Genomic DNA, 19,392 nt, shown 5'->3' on the forward strand with positions numbered 1-19,392 from the left:
TTTTTTTTTTACATACAAGATAAAATTTGCATTTTTTTTTTTTTTTGCTAGAAAATTACTTAGAGAACCCCCAAACGTTATATCTTTTCTGAAAGCATGCTGCGGAATACAATGGTGGTGGTTGTATTTTTTTTTTTTTTTTTTTTTTTTTTTTTTTTAACGGCACACCATTTTGTGCAGCCCTTTATCAAATGCAAATTTTTTTTTTTTTTTTTTTTTTTTTTTTTTTTTTTTTGCATGACCGCACAATTGTCAGGTAAAGTAGTGCAGTGCTGAATCACAAAAAAAAAAAAAAAAGTCCTTGTCATGAAGGTGGGTAAATCTTCTGTGGGTGATAAAATCCTTATTGCCACCTGTGTTAGATTTCAGTGCTGCTGATCTCCTGCAGTCTCTGTGCAGCCACTTTCTGTCCAAATGCACTCCTACAATAGCGCAGCAGGAGGGATTATGCTGGTTGAATGAGAAAAAAAAAAACTTTTATGGCCAGCCCACGTATTTCTAGGGTGTAACATTGTGCAGATTGGACTGGCCCTGTGTGGGGCGCTCAGAAAGCTCTACAATGACCTTCATGTGTTTATTGCGTCATATATAGTAAGTTGGTGGGAGGAATCGCTGAGCTTCTGGATGTTTTAGGGATAATATTATATTTTTATGAGCGCCATCTTCACCATTTTGGGTTAATTTTTTTTTTTTTTTTTCCCTACAGGATGGCCAGAACTTCTGCATCTTGGACGACCAGAGATTTTCTAAAGAAATTCTGCCCAAGTATTTTAAGCACAACAATCTGTCCAGCTTTATCCGCCAGCTGAACATGTGTGAGTATAAACCGAACTGCATGCAGAAGTATTAATACAGTGGAGTTGTAAAAGGCTGCGTTCACATATACGCGGGGGTGGGTGTAAATTAGGGCTGCAACTAACGATTATTTTCATAATCGATTAGTTGGCCGATTGATCGGATAATAACCTTAAAAAAAGTGTGGTGTATAATTTAATATGTAAAGTTTAAAAAAAGGCAAATAATTCTTAAAGATCTATATGCAGTGGTAAATATAAATAACCAACTACAGTATCCCACAAAAGTGAGTACACCCCTCGCATTTTTGTAAATATTTTATTCGTGACAACACTGAAGAAATGACACTTTGCTACAATGTAAAGTAGTGAGTGTACAGCTTGTATAACAGTGTAAATTTGCTGTCCCCTCAAAATAACTCAACACACAGCCATTAGGCCCCTTTCACACTGAGGCGGTTTGCAGGTGGTATTGCGCTAAAAATACTGCCTGCAAACCGCCCCTAAACAGCCTCCGCTGTTTGTACAGTGTGAAAGCCCGAGGGCTTTCACACTGAAGCGGTGCGCTGGCAGGACGGTGAAAAAAGTCCTGCAAACTGCTTCTTTGGAGCGGTGAAGGAGCGGTGTATTCACTGCTCCTAAACCGCTCCTGCCCATTGAAATCAATGGGACAGCGCGGCTATACCGCGGCTATAGCCGCGCTGTACGAGGGATTTTAACCCTTTTTCGGCCGCCAGCGGGGGTTAAAACCTCAGCGCTAGCGGCCGAATACCGCTGCAAGAACGACGGTACAGCAGCGCTAAAAATAGCGCTGTTGTACAGCCGACGCCCCCACCGCCCCAGTGTGAAAGGGGCCTTAATGTCTAAACCGCTGGCAACAAAAGTGAGTACACCCCTAAGTGAAAATGTCCAAATTGGGCCCAAAGTGTCAATATTTTGTGTGGCCACCATTATTTTCCAGCACTGCCTTTACCCTTTTGGGCATGGAGTTCACCAGAGCTTCACAGGTTGCCACTGGAGTCCTCTTCCACTCCTCCATAATGACATCACGGAGCTGGTGGATGTTAGAGACCTTGCGCTCTTCCACCTTCCGTTTGAGGATGTCCCACAGATGCTCAATAGGGTTTAGGTCTGGAGACATGCTTGGCCAGTCCATCACCTTAACCCTCAGCTTCTTTAGCAAGGCAGTGGTCGTCTTGGAGGTGTGTTTAGGGTCGTTATCATGTTTGAATACTGCCCTGCAAATTGAACACACCTGCTCCCCATTCACACCTGAGACCTTGTAACTCTGAGTTACATGACACTGGGGAGGGAAAATGGCTAATTGGGCCCAGTTTGGACATTTTCACTTAGGGGTGTACTCACTTTTGTTGCCAGACATGTCCCCAGTCTCCAAGAACTCCTATAGCTTGTTCACAGTCTCTGACCATCTCTTGTATCCTGTCCGCAATCTCTGACCGTCTCTTGTATCCTGTCCGCAATCTCTGACCGTCTCTTGTATCCCTTCTGCAATCTCTGACCGTCTCTTGTATCCCTTCTGCAATCTCTGACCGTCTCTTGTATCCCTTCTGCAATCTCTGACCGTCTCTTGTATCCCTTCTGCAATCTCTGACCATCTCTTGTATCCCGTCTGCAATCTCTGACCATCTCTTGTATCCTGTCTGCAATCTCTGACCATCTCTTGTATCCTGTCTGCAATCTCTGACCATCTCTTGTATCCTGTCTGCAATCCTCTGACCATCTCTTGTATCCTGTCTGCAATCTCTGACCATCTCTTGTATCCTGTCTGCAATCTCTGACCATCTCTTGTATCCTGTCTGCAATCTCTGACCATCTCTTGTATCCTGTCTGCAATCTCTGACCATCTCTTGTATCCTGTCTGCAATCTCTGACCATCTCTTGCATCCTGTCTGCAATCTCTGACCATCTCTTGCATCCTGTCTGCAATCTCTGACCATCTCTTGCATCCTGTCTGCAATCTCTGACCATCTCTTGCATCCTGTCTGCAATCTCTGACCATCTCTTGCATCCTGTCTGCAATCTCTGACCATCTCTTGTATCCTGTCTGCAATCTCTGACCATCTCTTGTATCCTGTCTGCAATCTCTGACCATCTCTTGTATCCTGTCTGCAATCTCTGACCATCTCTTGTATCCTGTCTGCAATCTCTGACCATCTCTTGTATCCTGTCTGCAATCTCTGACCATCTCTTGTATCCTGTCTGCAATCTCTGACCATCTCTTGTATCCTGTCTGCAATCTCTGACCATCTCTTGTATCCTGTCTGCAATCTCTGACCATCTCTTGTATCCTGTCTGCAATCTCTGACCATCTCTTGTATCCTGTCTGCAATCTCTGACCATCTCTTGTATCCTGTCTGCAATCTCTGACCATCTCTTGTATCCTGTCTGCAATCTCTGACCATCTCTTGTATCCTGTCTGCAATCTCTGACCCTCTCTTGTATCCTGTCTGCAATCTCTGACCCTCTCTTGTATCATGTCCGCAGTCTCTGGCCCTCTCTTGTATCATGTCCGCAGTCTCTGGCCCTCTCTTGTATCCTGTCCGCAGTCTCTGGCCCTCTCTTGTATTTGATCCGCAGTCTCCAGTAGGAACCAATGCAAAAATCTATGATCAAACTTCAGATTTTAAACATTTCAGCTGGAGTTGGTCTTTAATAAAGCTGAATTGCAGTCACAAAGTAAATGCTGACAGATTCACCCTCTATATATTATAACAGGTGTGGCTTTGAAATGGTTCGACTTCCTTTGAGTAGAAGTAAAATCTGCCTGCGAAGGCGGCTGTCATAGACTATAATGGGGCTCAGCTGTGCTTTTTGTGGAAGACGTAATTAGGATTTCCTTTTTTATTTTCTTTAATGTGCTGAACATTGCAGCACATTATTTTCACGTGTACACGTTTCCTATGATCATGCATTATGTCAATTTTTTCTGAATACTGTTGTATATCTAGATGCTTTTAGTCCCGTTAATTCTGACCTTTTCTATTCAAGAATCACATTATTTAAAAGTCCATTTTGCACTTCCCATTTAGATGGCTTCAGAAAGGTGATGAGTCTGGAGAGTGGGCTCGTGAGAACGGAAGGTGGCTCTGCCATCGAATTCCAGCACCCTTCTTTTAAAAAAGGAAGAGCAGAACTGTTAGAACATATTAAACGCAAGGTGAGGTTTCCTTTTTTTTTTTTTTTTTTTTAATTATGCTTTATAGGTATATGATAAAGTCAACGAAGTATGTTGTCTGCACTGGTAAAGAGAGAGCGGTCCTCTATTCTTCAACCTTTGTGAAGGATACTTGTTTTAACCAATTCTGACATTTTCTCTCCTACTTGTAAAAAAATCTGTATTTTTTTTTGCCCCTAGAGAATAAAAAGGAGGTCATTGCAATTTGTTGTGCCACACGGCATTTGCGCAGCGATTTTTTTTTTTTTTTCTAACGCAATATTTGGGGAAAAAAATACACTTTAAGGAATTTTAATGCAAAAAAAAATATATGACCCAATTTTTGGTAAGATATAAAAAATGTTACACAGAGTAAATAGATACTTAACATGTCACACTTTCAGATTATGTACGCTCGTGGAATGAGGACAAACTATATTAACCGGTTCTCGACTGTCTCACATCTATTTACTGGGGCAAAATGGCACCCCTGCACGAAACCCCATAACCGTACGGGGTTTCCTCTAAGAGCTGCTAGAGGGTGCGCCCGCTGCACGACAGGGGACCCGATGCACGTGGCCGACGGTCACGATCGCCACCAGCCATGCACGAGCGCCAGCACGGGGATATGTGTATGTGTAAACACACAAATCCCTGTGCTGTCAGGGGAGAGGAGACCCATTGTTTTTTCCTAGTAAGTAGGAAGAGCGATATGTCTCCTCTCCTACTCTGTCCTATCCCCATACAGTTAGAACACACTGAGGGAACACACATTTAACCCCTTGATCGCCCCCTAGTGTTTACCCCTTCCCTACCAGTGACATTTACACCGTAATCAGTGCATTTTTATAGCACTGATTAGCTGTATAAATGTCAGTGGCCCCAAAAATGTGTCAAGTGTCCGATCTGTCCGTCACAATGTCGCAGTACCGCTAAAAAATTTTCACAAACCAATCAATATATGCTTATTGCGATTTTTTTTTTTTTTTTGTTTTACCAAAAATATGTAGAATATATATCGGCCTAAACTGATGAAGAAATTTGTTTTAAATAAAAAACATTTTTGGGGATATTTATTATAGCAAAAAGTAAAAAAAATATTTTTTTTTTTTCAAAATTGTCGCTCTTTTATAGCGCAAAAAATAAAAACCACAGAGGTGATCAAATAGCATCAAAAGAAAGCTCTATTTGTGGGGGAAAAAAAGGATGCAAATTTCATTTGGCTACAGCATTGCATGACCGTGCAATTACCAGTTAAATCGACGCAGTGCCAAATTGTGAAAAGTGCTCTGGTCAGGAAGGGGGTAAAACCTTCCGGGGCTGAAGTGGTTAATTAAAAATCTCCATAGGCGATGCTTTAAACGTTTTACAGGTTACGAGTTTAGAGTTGCAGAGGAAGTCTAGCGCTAGAATTCTTGTTCTTGCTATATATAATGTTTGTGGCGATACCTCATGTGTGTTGCAAACACACATATTTTACGTATGCACGCGCAACATATGTTTGCTTCTAGTTGGGACCGCCACGAGACAGGGGGCGCTTTAAAACAAAAAATTGTATTATTTTTATTTATTGCATTTTACACTGTCCCGTTTTTTAATATATTTTTTTTTTTTTTTTTTATTATCACTTTTATTCCTATCACAAGAAATGTAAACCTCCCTTGTGATAGAAATAAGGCATGACAGGTCCTCTTTATGGAGACATCTGGGTCTGTAAGACCCCAGATATCTCCTCTACCCTAGAAAGCATGAGCTGAAAAAAAAAAAAAAAAAAAAACATTGATCTCTGCTTTTCAGGTAAAAAATATGGCAGTGTTTACATCTGCCAGAGCCGGAAGTTACATCATGACGTTGCGTCCAGCCTCCGAGGATCATAGAGATGGCCTGGGACCACGGTCAGCTTTGTGGTAACCTGCCCCTGGATCAGATCCCGGGCTCTCCTGTGAGATCGGAGTGGCGGCGGAAGGTGGGAGGTATCATCTCCTCCCCTGCATGTAAAAGCAATCCAGTGGCTGATCAGCCGCTAGGATGGCATTTACATTGTAGGGAATTGTTGGCTGAAAAGGGAGACAGCTAGATGATGGCTGTAGTTGCACCTATTATCCAGATATCTCCACTTTAAGTCCCTGACATCATATGACATCCTACAGGCAGGCAGTGGTTAAAGCTGAACTCCAAGCAAGCCACTAAATCGGTGGTGGTCAACTTTCTTGACACCCTCAGCCTCAAGTGTGGCCCCCTCCAGTATTTGTAGCTGCTGATGTTAATTTTTAATTTTTTTTTCAGACTTTAGAACCACTTTTGCGCCTTTTTACACTGATTAGTTTTTCTTCTTTTTTTTTGCCTTACCAAAAGCGGAAGAAAAATATGTGACCATTAAATCCTATGGAACTCTTCACACCAGTCAGTTGTGGGTCAGTTGCGTTTTTACAAGTCCTTCATGCTGCATTTTTGGTGCATGTTTGGTACAGGGGGAAAAAAAAAAAAATATTAATAACGCACCTCCCCATTGAAATGAATAGAAAACGCATTTGAAATGTGTTAAAAATGCATGCGGTTGGTGCATTTTTGAGTCGCATTTCACAGGTGCAAAACTCACCGGAAACGCGGCATAAATGCACAGGCGTTTTTACAGTGTTTTGCAATGGAGCAGTGTGAGAGCAGCCTTAAAGTACACCAAACTTCCGCTTTAACGCAACAGATCTCCTCACCCCCACCCTCCAGAGATGTTCAATGGGGTTCAAGTCTGGGCTCTGGCTGGGCCACTCAAGGACATTCAAAGGGTTGTTCCGTAGCCACTCCTTTATCTTGGCTGGGTGCTTAGGGTCGTTGGCATGTTGGAAGATGAACTTTCGCCCCAGTCTGAGGTCCAGAGCACTCTGGAGCAGGTTTTCATCAAGGATGTCTCTCTACATTGCTGTATGCCTCTTTCCCTCGATCCTGACTAGTCTCCTAGTTCCTGCTGCTGAAAAACATCCCCACAGCATGATATTTTCACCACCATACTTCACTGTAGGGATGGTATTGGCCAGGTAATGAGCGGTGCCTGGTTTCCTCCTGACATGACGCTTGTCATTCAGGCCAAAGAGTTCAATCTTCATCGGACCAGAGAGTTTTGTTTCTCATGGCCTGAGAGTCCTTCAGGTGCCTTTTGGCAAAATCCAGGCGGGCTGTCATGTGCCTTTTACTGAGGAGTGGCTTCCGTCTGGCTCCTCTACCATACAGGCCTGACTAGTGGAGTGCTGCAGAGGTGATTGTTCTTCTGGAAGGTTCTCCTCTCTGCACAGAGAAATGCTGGAGCTCTGTCAGTTACCATTGGGTTCTTGGTCACCTCCCCGACTAAGGCCCTTCTCCCCCGATCGCTCAGTTTGGCCGGGCGACCCACTCTAGGAAAAGTCCTGGTGGTTCCAAACCTTTTTTATTTATGGATGATGGAGGCCGCTGTGCTCATTGGGACCTTCAATGCTTCAGAGCTTTTTCTGTACCCTTCCCCAGATCTGTGCCTTGATACAATCCTGTCTCGGAGGTCTAAGGACAATTCCTTGGACTTCATGGCTTGGTTTTGGCTCTGACATGCACTGTTAACTGTGGGAGCTTATATAGAAAGGTGTGTGCCTTTCCAAATTATGTCCAGTCAGCTGAATTTACCACAGGTGGACTCCAATCATGTTGTAGAAACATCTTCGGCCGGGTTCACACTGGTACGAAACGACAGTCGTAGCACTTTGGATCCAACTTTGCCTTGCGACTTGAAGTCCAACATGCGTCCGACTTCACTGAATAAGGATCTGACTTTGATCCCGACAATACCAGGCACTGTGTCTGATGTGAATCTTTAGGGGAAACTCCACGCCAAATTTAAAAAAAAAAATGGCATTGGTTCTCCCCTCAAGAGCATACCAGGCCCTTCAGTCTGGTATGGATTTTAAGGGGAATCCCCATGCTGAAAAAATGTTGTGGGGTCCCCCCCCAAAATCCTTACCAGACCCGAGCAAGCCCCCCCCCCCCCTCCTGAACCGTACCAGGCCGCATGCCCTCAACATGGGGGGATGGGTGCTTTGGGGCAGGGGGGCCCTGCACAACCCCACCCCCCCCCCACCCCAAAGCACCTTGTCCCCATGTTGATGAGGACGAGAGCCTCTTCCTGACAACCCTGGCAGTTGGTTGTTGGGGTATGCAGGTGGGGAGCTTACCGGAATCTGGATGCCCCCTTTAATAAAGGGGCCCCCAGATCCTGGCCCCCTGCCCTATGGGATTGAGTATGGGGTACATTCACCTAAAAAAAAAAAAAAAAAAATGTCAAAAATAAAACACAGTACACATATTTTTAAAGTAGCGTATTTATCATCGTATGACACACACCCTAATTTTAAGTTTCAGGGGAAAAAATTTAAATTAAAGAACGTTGAAGCAAAATAACGGTAGCTCAGAACTTTTTTTTTTAACATTTATACCACTTATAAGGTAAATATTTAAAGGGGTTGTAAAGGTAAAAATTTTTTCACCTTAATGCATTCTATGCATTAAGGTGAAAAAACTTTTGACAGTACCGCCGCCCCCAGGCCCCCCGTTTTACTTACCTGACGCCTCGAATCTTCGCTCCTCGTCCTCGTCAGCTTCATTGCAGCTCAGCCTGGTCGCTGATTGGCTGCAGTGGATGGATTGAAAGCAGCGCAGCCATTGGCTCGTGCTGCTGTCAATCACATCCGATGACGCGGCGCGCCGGGGGGCGGGGCCGAGTGATACAGCGAGCGGCTATAGCCGCCGGCTGTATCACGGGAGCGCGCCCGCAAGCACTCACCACCGTGCGAGGGAGCTCGCATGAAGGTGGTAAATGCTTGCGGGGAGGAGCTGAAACAGCCGCCGAGGGACCCCAGAAGACCAGGTTCGGGGCCACTCTGTGCAGAACGAGCTGGACAGTGAAGGTAAGTATAACATGTTTGTTATTTTAGAAAAAAAAAAAAAATTACTTTACAACCCCTTTAAATAACATAATAGGAAAGTAAAAGCAACTGCTTTAACAAAGAAATTTTGGATATTGCGGTACAGGAAGTCCCCGACTTACGAACGACTCCTACTTACGAATGGCCTAATGCTGGCTGCTTGTGCTCCACGCTGGTCCTGGATACCTCCGAGCAGCTATCTTGCCACATTCCACACTGCAGTGCTTCATGTACTGCATGGCCAGAAGGGCCTCAGAAGCGCCCAGAACATCCCACGTCCCTCCACAGGCGGCCGCCGGAACATCCCACGTCCCTCCACAGGCGGCCGCCGGAAACATCCCACGTCCCTCCACAGGCGGGCGCCGGAAACATCCCACGTCCCTCCACAGGCGGGCGCCGGAAACATCCCACGTCCCTCCACAGGCGGGCGCCGGAAACATCCCACGTCCCCCCACAGGCGGGTGCCGGAAACATCCCACGTCCCCCCACAGGCGGGCGCCGGAAACATCCCACGTCCCCCCACAGGCGGGCGCCGGAAACATCCCACGTCCCCCCACAGGCGGAAGTTACATTTATAAGCAGTGTTCTGACTTACGAACAAATTTCACTTACTGCCAAAACTACAGTCCTTAACGTGTTCGTAACTCGGGGACTGCCTGTATATGTTTTTACAAAAGGCCAGTGCACACACTGATGTCTAACAAGGGAAGACAAAGAGACACAAACTCTGTTTTGGAGGAAGGGGGGCCTGTTAGCCAGTGTGCGTTGTGTGTGTCTCTCTTAGCTCCCCCCCCCCCCCCCCCCCCGTCAGGCAGTGCCTGGTATTTTCAGGGATCAAAGTCGGATCCCTGTTCATTGAAGTCGGACGCATGTCGGCCACAAAGTAAAAATCCATACCAGACCAAAGAGCCTGGTATACTCTTGGAAGGGGAACCCATGCTGGGGTTTTTTTTGTTTGTTTTTTTTTTTTTATTTGGCGTGGAGTTCCCCTTCAAGATCATCAGAGCACAAGTTGCATGCCAAAGTCGGATCAGTCAAGACAGCGATCCGACTTCAGTGATATTCAATGGGCTGAAGTAGGATCATAATCGGACCAAAGTAGTGCAGGGAGCATTTTCATAGTCAGACCGACTTGTGTCGGACCAGTTAAGACGGCTCCCATAGGAAAACATTGATTTTTACACGTCATACAACATAAGCTCCCAATGTCCGAGCATTTGCCGTACCAGTGTGAACCCGGCCTCAAGGATGGTCAGTGGAAACAGGATGCACCTGAGCTCAATTTTGAGTGTCATGAAAAAGGCTGTATACTTATGTACATGGGATTCTTTTTTGTTTTTTTAGTAATAACCTCAGACTGGGGCGAAGGTTCATCTTCCAATAGGACAAAGACCCTAAGCACAAAGCCAAGATAACAAAAGGAGTGGCTACGGGCTAACTTTGTAAATGGCCTTGAATGGCCCAGACTTGAACCCGAATGAACATCTCTGGAGAGAACTGAAAATGGTTAAGCACCAACACCCATCCAACCTGGTGGAGCTTGAGAGGTCCTGCCAAGAAGAATGGGAGAAACTGCCCAAAATAGGTTGTAGCATCATACACAAAAAGACTTGAGGCTGAAATTGGTGCCAAAAGGTGCTTCAACAAAGTATTGAGCAAAGGCTGAGAATACTTATGTACATGGGATTTTTTCCATTTTTTTATTTAATAAATTTTCAAAGATTTCAAACAAAAATTCTTTCATGTTGTCATTATTGGGTATTGTATTGAATTTTGAGGAAAATAATGAATTTAATCCATTTCGGAATAAGGCTGTAATATAAAATGTGTAAAAAGTGATACACTGTACGTCTCCCTGGAGTCGAGCCTTAACCCTTTAGCCCTGGTACCTCCCGGCCCTTTTAAGAGATTTTTGATGATGGGAGGCGGGCATTCAGGTCATGTGACCACTGCGATTGGCTGTCGCAGCGGTCACATGATGGGAAAGCTCCCAATCACAAGTATGCATCGGGAGCTTACCGATCCAAGCAGGCTACCGTGCTGGCAGCGCGAGCGGAGTGTGCTCTTAGTGCAGTAAGTAGTTTACACAGGGCCACATATATGTGTACTGTCTGGGCCAAGGAGTTTAAAGTATTAGGCTGTGTTTACATTGTGCAGCAGCGGTTTCCAGGCTGGAGTCTGGTGCGTTTCTGTTCATCTGTTCAGGTGTGATCAGGTGCAAATTTTTCCCTATATTCGCACCTGAATTGGACCCAAAAACACATATGACCTTCTTCAAATCCGCACCGCGGCTGCCCCACACATGCGAATTGGATGCGTTTAAAAATGCATCCAATTCGCATATATGTGAACCCAGCCTAACTGAAGGAAAAACTTTGAGTGGAGAGGGATTAGAACCCCTGTCTGTTTTTATTGCCATCTGTGCCCCCATCAAGGAGATTTCCCCCCTCTCTATATGTCCTGTCTACCGTTATCATTGAACGTGAAAGTAAAAGAAAACCTAACATTTTGGGTTGTCCCCAGAAAAGTAATAGAGGGGAGATCTTCCAATGGGGGCACTAGTTCCGGGAATCTCTTACTTTGGAGGGATCTCCTCTCACTTCCTGTTTTGGCTATGGGACAGGAACTTAAGGGAAATATTCTGAATGGGACAAAGATGGCAAGTAAAGTGGCAGGTTATAACCCTCCCTTGCTCTATTAAAAATGGAAGAAAAAAAAAAAAAGTGTCGCCTTTTTGGTCTGTTTTAATGCGACCTCCTGGAAATGTCAGAAGCTGGGTTGTACGTTGTTAAGTACGCTTTCTTTGTTTATGGTCAAAGCCCTTTTTTTTTTTTTTTTTTTTTTTTTTTTTGTGGCTTTTTAAGGCTATTTTGTATCTAGAACAGGGGTCTCAAACTGGCAGCCCCCCAGCTGTTGCCAGACTAAAAGTGCCATCATGCCTCTGCCTGTGAGAGTCATGCTTGTAACTGTCAGCCTTGCAATACCTCATGGGACTTGTAATTTCGCAACAGCTGGGGGGCTGCCAGTTTGAGACCCCTGATCTAGACGGTGAGGGGCTTCTAAGTAAGTTGGCCTTACATGTGCGGACTGAAATGCGAATTAATAAGAATTTTGTTTTAATTGACAGATCTCATCTTCCGTAAAATCTGAAGAATCTCACCTATCACAGGAGGATCTGCAGAAGGTTGTTGCTGAGCTACAAGACCTAAAAGATGGTCAAAACAATATGGATGTAAAATTGGAAAACATGAGGAGGTATGTACTAACTTTCCCCACTTCCCTGCGCACTTCCAACACAGAGACCGAGCTGAGCTGTAAAAGACTGTGGTCCATGCTAATGATGGCCAGCGGGGCGGGCTCCCAATCATGTGTCCACGGTGACAGCCAGTCACCGTGGTCACGCGATTGACTAATCTTTCCATCCCCAATCTGCCCTCCCCACCGCGTTCAGAAATGTTTGAAGGAACGTCAGGGTGGGCAGGAAAGGGTTGCCCCTGGAAGCTGTAAATCGCTGTATAGAAACCGCTAGTCCAGTGAAGCCTCCTGGTCCCATGCTGAGCGGCTTCCATGCTGCATTGTGAACACAAGAGGTCAGGGCATGGGCCACAATTAGAGAATGCGTTGCATTTTTTTGAATGAATGTCAAGTGTTCTCTGATTGAACAAGGTGGAGAGGTGAAATCGCACTTTCCACCGCGTCCAACCGGAGAACTCTTTGCATTCTTTCAGAAAATGCAAAACGATCTCTGAAAGGCGTGCTTGCTGAGTGGCCGGCCTGTGTTCAGAAAGAAGCAGGATGGCCACTCAGGGCAGTGCCTGGAAGCTAATGTGATCACTGGAGTAGTGGTGTCTACTTCAGTGAATTCCAGGTGCATGGTGTTTACATAGTTACATTGATCCAACTATGTATAAAGTATCCATACCTGAAACATTTCTTTTAACCACTTGCTGACCGCCTAACTGGGAATTTACACCATGATTTTTACATTCAATACCGGGGTTATGGCTTCAGCTAGATGCTATAACCCCGGAATTCTGCCCTCAGGCGGCCGGATTTCCGATTTTAAAAGTGATCCCCGTGGCAGATTCGTTTCAGGATCCATTTTAGAAGTGGATCCCCCTCGCCGCTTTCCAGGCTAACATTACTGATCGTTACGCCTGGGAACCATCTGTCATCGGCAGGGTTTTCCCATAGAGATAAGCAATGGCCAGAACGACGTTGACATCACTTCCGTTTCTTGGACCATGTAAACATGATGTTTTTTATTAAAGCAAAAAATTATAGACCCCAGATCTCTACATAAGGAGGACCTGCCATGCCAGGAATGTTTGCATTCTTTTGATGACAAAAAAAAAAAAAAGTGATCAAAAATTGTTTGTGTTTTTTTAACCGCTTGCCAACTGCCCCCTATCGGTTAACGGGGCAGAATGGCACTCCTGCTTGAATAGCCATAGTTGTATGGTGAGCACTTTGAGGAATATAGGGGGCGCGCCCACCACGTCCTTAAGGAGCCGATCGCTCCTCACAGAACAAGACCGGGGATGTGTGTGTGTGTGTAAAAATACACAAATCCATGTTCTGTCAGGGGTGAGGAGACAGATATAGTATATAGGAACACTGATCGGTCTCCTCCCCAAGTCAGTTCCATCCCCCCACAGTCAGAACACGCACTGAGGAACACATTTAACCCCTTGATCGCCCCCTAGTGTTAACCCCTTCCCTGCCGGTGACACTTATACAGTAATCGGTGCATTTTTATAGCACTGATCGCTGTATAAATGTCATTAGACCCAAAAATGTGTCAAAAGTGTCCGATCTGTCCGCCGCAATGTCGCAGTCCAGATAAAAATCGTAGATCACCGCCATTACTAGTAAAAAAAAAAGGCATAAATCTATCCCCTATTTTGTAGACGCTATAACTTTTGTGCAAACCAATCAATATACGCTTTATTGCGATTTTGGTAAAAAAAAAAATAAATATATATTTCGAAGAAGAATATATATCAGCCAAAACTTATGAAGAAATTTAGTTTTTGAAAAAATTGGGATATTTATTACAGCAAAAAGTAAAAAAATATTGTTTTTTACAAAATTGTCGCTCTTCTTTTGTTTATAGCACAAAAAGTAAAAACTGCAGAGATGATCAAATACCACCAAAAGAAAGCTCTATTTGTGGGGTGTAAAAAAGAATATACATTTTTTTTTGGGGTACAACGTCGCGCAATTTGTCAGTTAAATCGACGAAGTGCCGTATTGCAAAAAATGGCTTGGTTAGGAAGGGGGTAAATCCTTCCGGGGCTGAAGTGGTTAAAGGGACAGTGTAAAAAAAAAATAAAATAAATTGAAATGAATATTTTTTTTTTAAAGCCCACCTTTTCCCACGTGCTCATGCGCATTAGTGAATGTATACGTAGGTCTTGCCCACATATGTTAACGGTGTTTGCACCACATGTAAGTTATCACTGCAAATTTTATTCTCTAGGGTCTCTGCTATATATATTTGAGGTTAATTGTCTAGCAAAAAATATTGATTTTTACTTGTAAACAATAAGTGTCAGAAATCGGCTGGGATAAGAGCTGCAGGCATCATCCTGGTATCGTTTTTTAATACTAGTCGTCTGTCTTGTACAAACAACTCTGCCAGATAACTAGCTACTGTATTGGTTTTACAAGCAGCAGGAGGGGATGTGTGTGTCTTCCCCACACCCCCTCCCACCCCTTCTGCAGCTTCTTTGGGCTGATCATAGAGGTGAACAAAGACCAGAATGGCCTCTATCTATGGATAGTAATATTTATGTTGTTTGCTGCTGTTGCACAGGCATGTGCAATTTTAAAACGTAACGTGTTTGGCATCTATTTACTTGGTGTAACATCATCTTTTATATTTTACAAACAAGTTTGGGGTTTTTTGTTTTTTTTTTTTTCACATTTTAGAGTTTACAAAAGAGTATTTTTTCCAAAAAACTGCGTTTGAAAAACCTCTGCGCATATACCATGTGACATAAATTGCAAGACCCACCAATTTATTCTCTAGGGCCTCTGCTTTAAAAAAAAAAAATGTTTGGGGGTTCTAAGAAATTTTCGAGCAAAAAAATACTGAGTGTTTAATGTCAACAAAAGTGCCAGAAAAGCCTTATCTTAATTTAAAGTGATTTGTAAACGTTCAAATTAAAAATAGTGCCCCATTGGTGTTGCTGGGAGGGGGGGGGGCGGGATAGTGCCCCATTGGTGTTGCTTGGAGGGGGAGGGTGGGGAATAGTGCCCCATTGGTGTTGCTGGGAGGAGGGGGGGGGGCATAGTGCCCCATTGGTGTTGCTGGGAGGAGGGGGGGGGATAGTGCCCCATTGGTGTTGCTGGGAGGATGGGGGGGGATAGTACCCCATTGGTGTTGCTGGGAGGATGGGGGGGGATAGTACCCCATTGGTGTTGCTGGGGAGGAGGGGGGGGGGTAGTGCCCCATTGGTGTTGCTTGGAGGGGGGGGATAGTGCCCCATTGGTGTTGCTTGGAGGGGGGGATAGTGCCCCATTAGTGTTCCTGGGAGGGGGGGGAATAGTGCCCCATCATTGGTGTTCCTGGGAGGAATAGTGCTGCCCCATCATTGGTGTTCCCGGGAGGACTAGTGCTGCCCCATCATTGGTGTTCCTGGGAGGAATAGTGCTGCCCCATCATTGGTGTTCCTGGGAGGACTAGTGCTGCCCCATCATTGGTGTTCCTGGGAGGACTAGTGCTGCCCCATCATTGGTGTTCCTGGGAGGAATAGTGCTGCCCCATCATTGGTGTTCCCGGGAGGAATAGTGCTGCCCCATCATTGGTGTTCCCGGGAGGAATAGTGCTGCCCCATCATTGGTGTTCCCGGGAGGAATAGTGCTGCTGCCCCATCATTGGTGTTCCCGGGAGGAATAGTGCTGCTGCCCCATCATTGGTGTCCCCGGGAAGAATAGTGCTGCCCCATAATTGGTGTTTCCGGGAGGAATAGTGCCCCATAATTTTCATTATTACTTTAAATGAAAAATTACATATTACGTTTTTTTTTTTAGGATCTTATCCGATTAATCGAAACAATAATCGGCCAACTAATCCATTATGAAAATAGTCGTTAGTTGCAGCCCTACTCCACACCCACCCACCCCCTTCCAAGTGTCCACCATAGCAAGCTGCTTGCTATGTGGGGCACATGTGCGTACTCTATCCCATCCCGGCTCTGTGTCTCCATAGATGCACAGAGCGCAGCTTGGCCCTGTCCCCTGCTCCTTCCTCACTGGTTGTGATTGACAGAAGCCAATGGCTCTGGCTGCTGTGTCTGAGCCTTCTGGGCTTATCGCTGGATTGAGATCGGGCTCAGTTAAGGGAGCGGGGGGGGGGGGGGGTGTTGGGTGAGAAGATCTGAATGAGAGTTCATGGATGAGTTGGTTTAAAGTTCCAATTTATCCCAAAGGTATTCCGTAGGGTTGAGGTCAGGGCTTTCTGCAGGCCACTCGAGTTCCTCCACACCAACCTGGCTGTACCATGGGGGGAAATTTCTCTTCTCATTATGCCCTGTCAGCTTTCCTTACTGTGGAGGAAAATCCCCAAAAAGTAAAGAATGACTCTGACTCTGTCTCACCAGAACTTGCGACATTGGAAGATTGCACCTCTATTCCTGTTCTGGTGACAATTCAAATTTTGGGAAAATGTGAAGGGGAATTTCTGCAGCAGGGACACAGACAGTAATAAAAAAAAAAACTTTACAGAGGTTGTAACCCTTTTGGCTTGTTATAGACGTTATTGGACTGTTAACGATGACCTCACAGTATAAAAAATGTTCAATTGCAGGGAAAATGAAATGCTTTGGAAGGAGGTTTCATCACTCAGAAGGAAACACAACCAGCAACAAAAACTTCTTACAAAGGTGAGCTAACGTGGGTTAATATTTGGTAGTATGGTAGCTGGTTTATTCTTGTATTCGTTAAGGATAGAAAGGGTTGCCTCAACAGTTAGATCTCAGGGTAGGGGCGGGTACCATCATCCTTTGGAGTGAACTATTGGAGAAAAACTATTGGAGCAGCCCCAGGTGTTTTTCACCTTTGTATTCAATAAACGATGCCTTCATGATACAGCAAACCATTGGCCATATTCTCCTTCTCTTTTTTTTTTTTTTTTTTCTTACTGATCTTCTTTTAAAGCTGAGTTCTGAGATAAGTAATTATTGTCTAAATCCATTCCTTAGTGTATTTGTCTTGATTCTCAGTGTAATTTGTGTATTTCCTTCAGATCTGTGCAGTAATCCAGTGTGAGAATTTTCCTTCCTGTAATAAAGACCGCTCACCGCTGCTCTCTCCCCTTGTGGAGGGTGACTGGTCTTGTCTCCGCCCCCTCCTGTAGTTTTCTGCAAGCAGCCTGTAGTGGGTGGAGCCTGTTTAACCCATCCACAGCTCTGCTCTCTCCCCCTTGTGCAGGGTGACTGATCTTGTCTCTGCCCCCTTCTGTAATTTTCTGCATGCAGTCTGTAGTGGGTGGAGCCTGCTGGGCCCCTCCCACAGCTTTGCTCTCTGCTCATTGTATGTGCAGTACATTGATGTCATTACTTTACAATGTACTATCCTTTGTGGCTAATAAAGTGATATTAAAGGCTTTCTTTAAAAGAAAAAAAAAATAAGCATGTTACACTTACCTGCTCTGTTATGGTTTTGCACAGAGCGTCCCAATCCTGCTCTTCTCAGGACCCCCGCCGGCGCTCCTGGCCCCTCCCTTCTGCTAAATTGTCCCAGAGCCAACAGCTTGCTGCAATGGGGGCACCCAAACAGACTTGTTTTACAAGCTCTGTGTGTCCATTTACATGCAAAGCCTCAGCCCCCCCCCCCCCCCCCCCCACCACCACCACCACATCATTGGCTGTGATTGGCAATGGCTTCCTCTTCCTCCAATAAGGAGGGAGAGCCCCAGAGAGCCGATGAATAGAACACATGAAGGTAAAAAATCTTAAGACTTCACAACCACTTTTTTTTTTTTTTTTTTTTTTATATCCACACTTTTATCCTCCTAAAAGCCCCCCCCCCCGACCCACTTATACTTGCTTTCAAAGTACTCCCCCACCTCTCTATTACAACACTCACAAAATACCTTATGCTTCCAGGATTGGGCACCGTATGAAATCCCTACCCACTAATTCTTCAACAGTTCGTTTTTTTTTTCTTTTGTTTGTTTCTTTTAGATCCTTCAGTTCATTTTGAGCCTAATGAGAGGAAATATTGTAATGGCGCCAAAAAGAAAAAGGTATTTATATACAACTAATTTCTATATATTTCTAACATCACAGAACCTGATGTGATAGAAGATTACAGGGTTCAATTTTTGTGTTAATGTGGTTAGGTGAAATAGGTTATTAGACACCACATCCCTGAAATATAGTTCACAATACAAGAGGCATTACAGGGATTAACTACTTCCTGCCCAGCCTATTGTCAAATGATGGATGTTTTGCCCCTTACATTGGTGTTCAGTGGAGAAGGGCCTATTTTACAGTAGTGGCACTTAACCTGGGTAGTCCATTGGAGAATGGTCCCTGTTAGCTTAGTGGTCAAGTGCAGAAGGGTCCCCCATCGCCTTTGTGATCTGTACACAAGAACCCTCTTACGTTGGTTATCAATGGACAAGGGGTGATCAGTGGAGAAGGACCCCCTTGGAGGGGTGATCAGTGGAGAAGGACCCCCTTGGAGGGGTGATCAGTGGAGAAGGAGGGTGATCAGTAGAGAAGGCCCCCCTTGGAGTGATGATCAGTAGCGAAGGACCCCCATTGGAGGGGTGATCAGTAGAGAAGGCCCCCCATTGGAGGGGTGATCAGTATTTGGAGGGGTGATCGGTAATTGGAGGGGTGATCAGTAAAGAAGGCCCCCCCATTGGAGGGGTGATCAGTAGAGAAGGACCCCCTTGGAGGGGTGATCAGTAGCGAAGGACCCCCCCCCCCTTGGAGGGGTGATCAGTAGCGAAGGACCCCCTCCTTGGAGGGGTGATTCAGTAGCGAAGGACCCCCCCTTGGAGGGGTGATCAGTAGCGAAGGACCCCCCCTTGGAGGGGTGATCAGTAGCGAAGGACCCCCCCTTGGAGGGGTGATCAGTAGAGAAGGCCTCCCCATTGGAGGGGTGATCAGTAGAGAAGGCCCCCCCATTGGAGGGGTGATCAGTAGAGAAGGCCCCCCATTGGAGGGGTGATCAGTAGAGAAGGCCCCCCATTGGAGGGGTGATCATTAGAGAAGGGACCCCTCACAGTGGTGATCAGTAGAGAAGGGACCCCTCACAGTGGTGATCAGTAGAGAAGGGACCCCCTTAAATCAGTCAGGAGAATGTATGTCCCTTTTACAGATTGCTGAAAAGATCTTTGGGGTCAGCTGTTGCCTCATGGCACCAGCCTTGTCAAGAGACATTGGTGTCGGAAAACAATGCAGGTTCATTTGGGTTTGTGGTCAATCCGTCACTGATCAATGTCCTAGGCTACCCAGGAAGA

At 45.3% G+C, this 19,392-nt stretch overlaps 1 protein-coding gene across 1 annotated transcript in view; it reads left to right on the forward strand.

The window, feature by feature from the left end:
• The window catches only part of LOC141108537 (heat shock factor protein 3-like), a 77,616-nt gene that overhangs the window by 25,298 nt on the left and 32,926 nt on the right, over positions 1-19,392 (forward strand). Inside the window, exons 2-6 of the mRNA XM_073600218.1 lie at positions 707-815; positions 3,845-3,972; positions 12,040-12,167; positions 16,726-16,801; positions 18,104-18,165. Of these exons, the coding sequence (XP_073456319.1) occupies positions 707-815; positions 3,845-3,972; positions 12,040-12,167; positions 16,726-16,801; positions 18,104-18,165 (503 nt within the window). The remainder of the gene's footprint in view (positions 1-706; positions 816-3,844; positions 3,973-12,039; positions 12,168-16,725; positions 16,802-18,103; positions 18,166-19,392) is intronic.

This window comes from Aquarana catesbeiana, linkage group LG09, assembly GCF_042186555.1.
Source record: "Aquarana catesbeiana isolate 2022-GZ linkage group LG09, ASM4218655v1, whole genome shotgun sequence".
Lineage (NCBI taxonomy): Eukaryota > Metazoa > Chordata > Amphibia > Anura > Ranidae > Aquarana > Aquarana catesbeiana.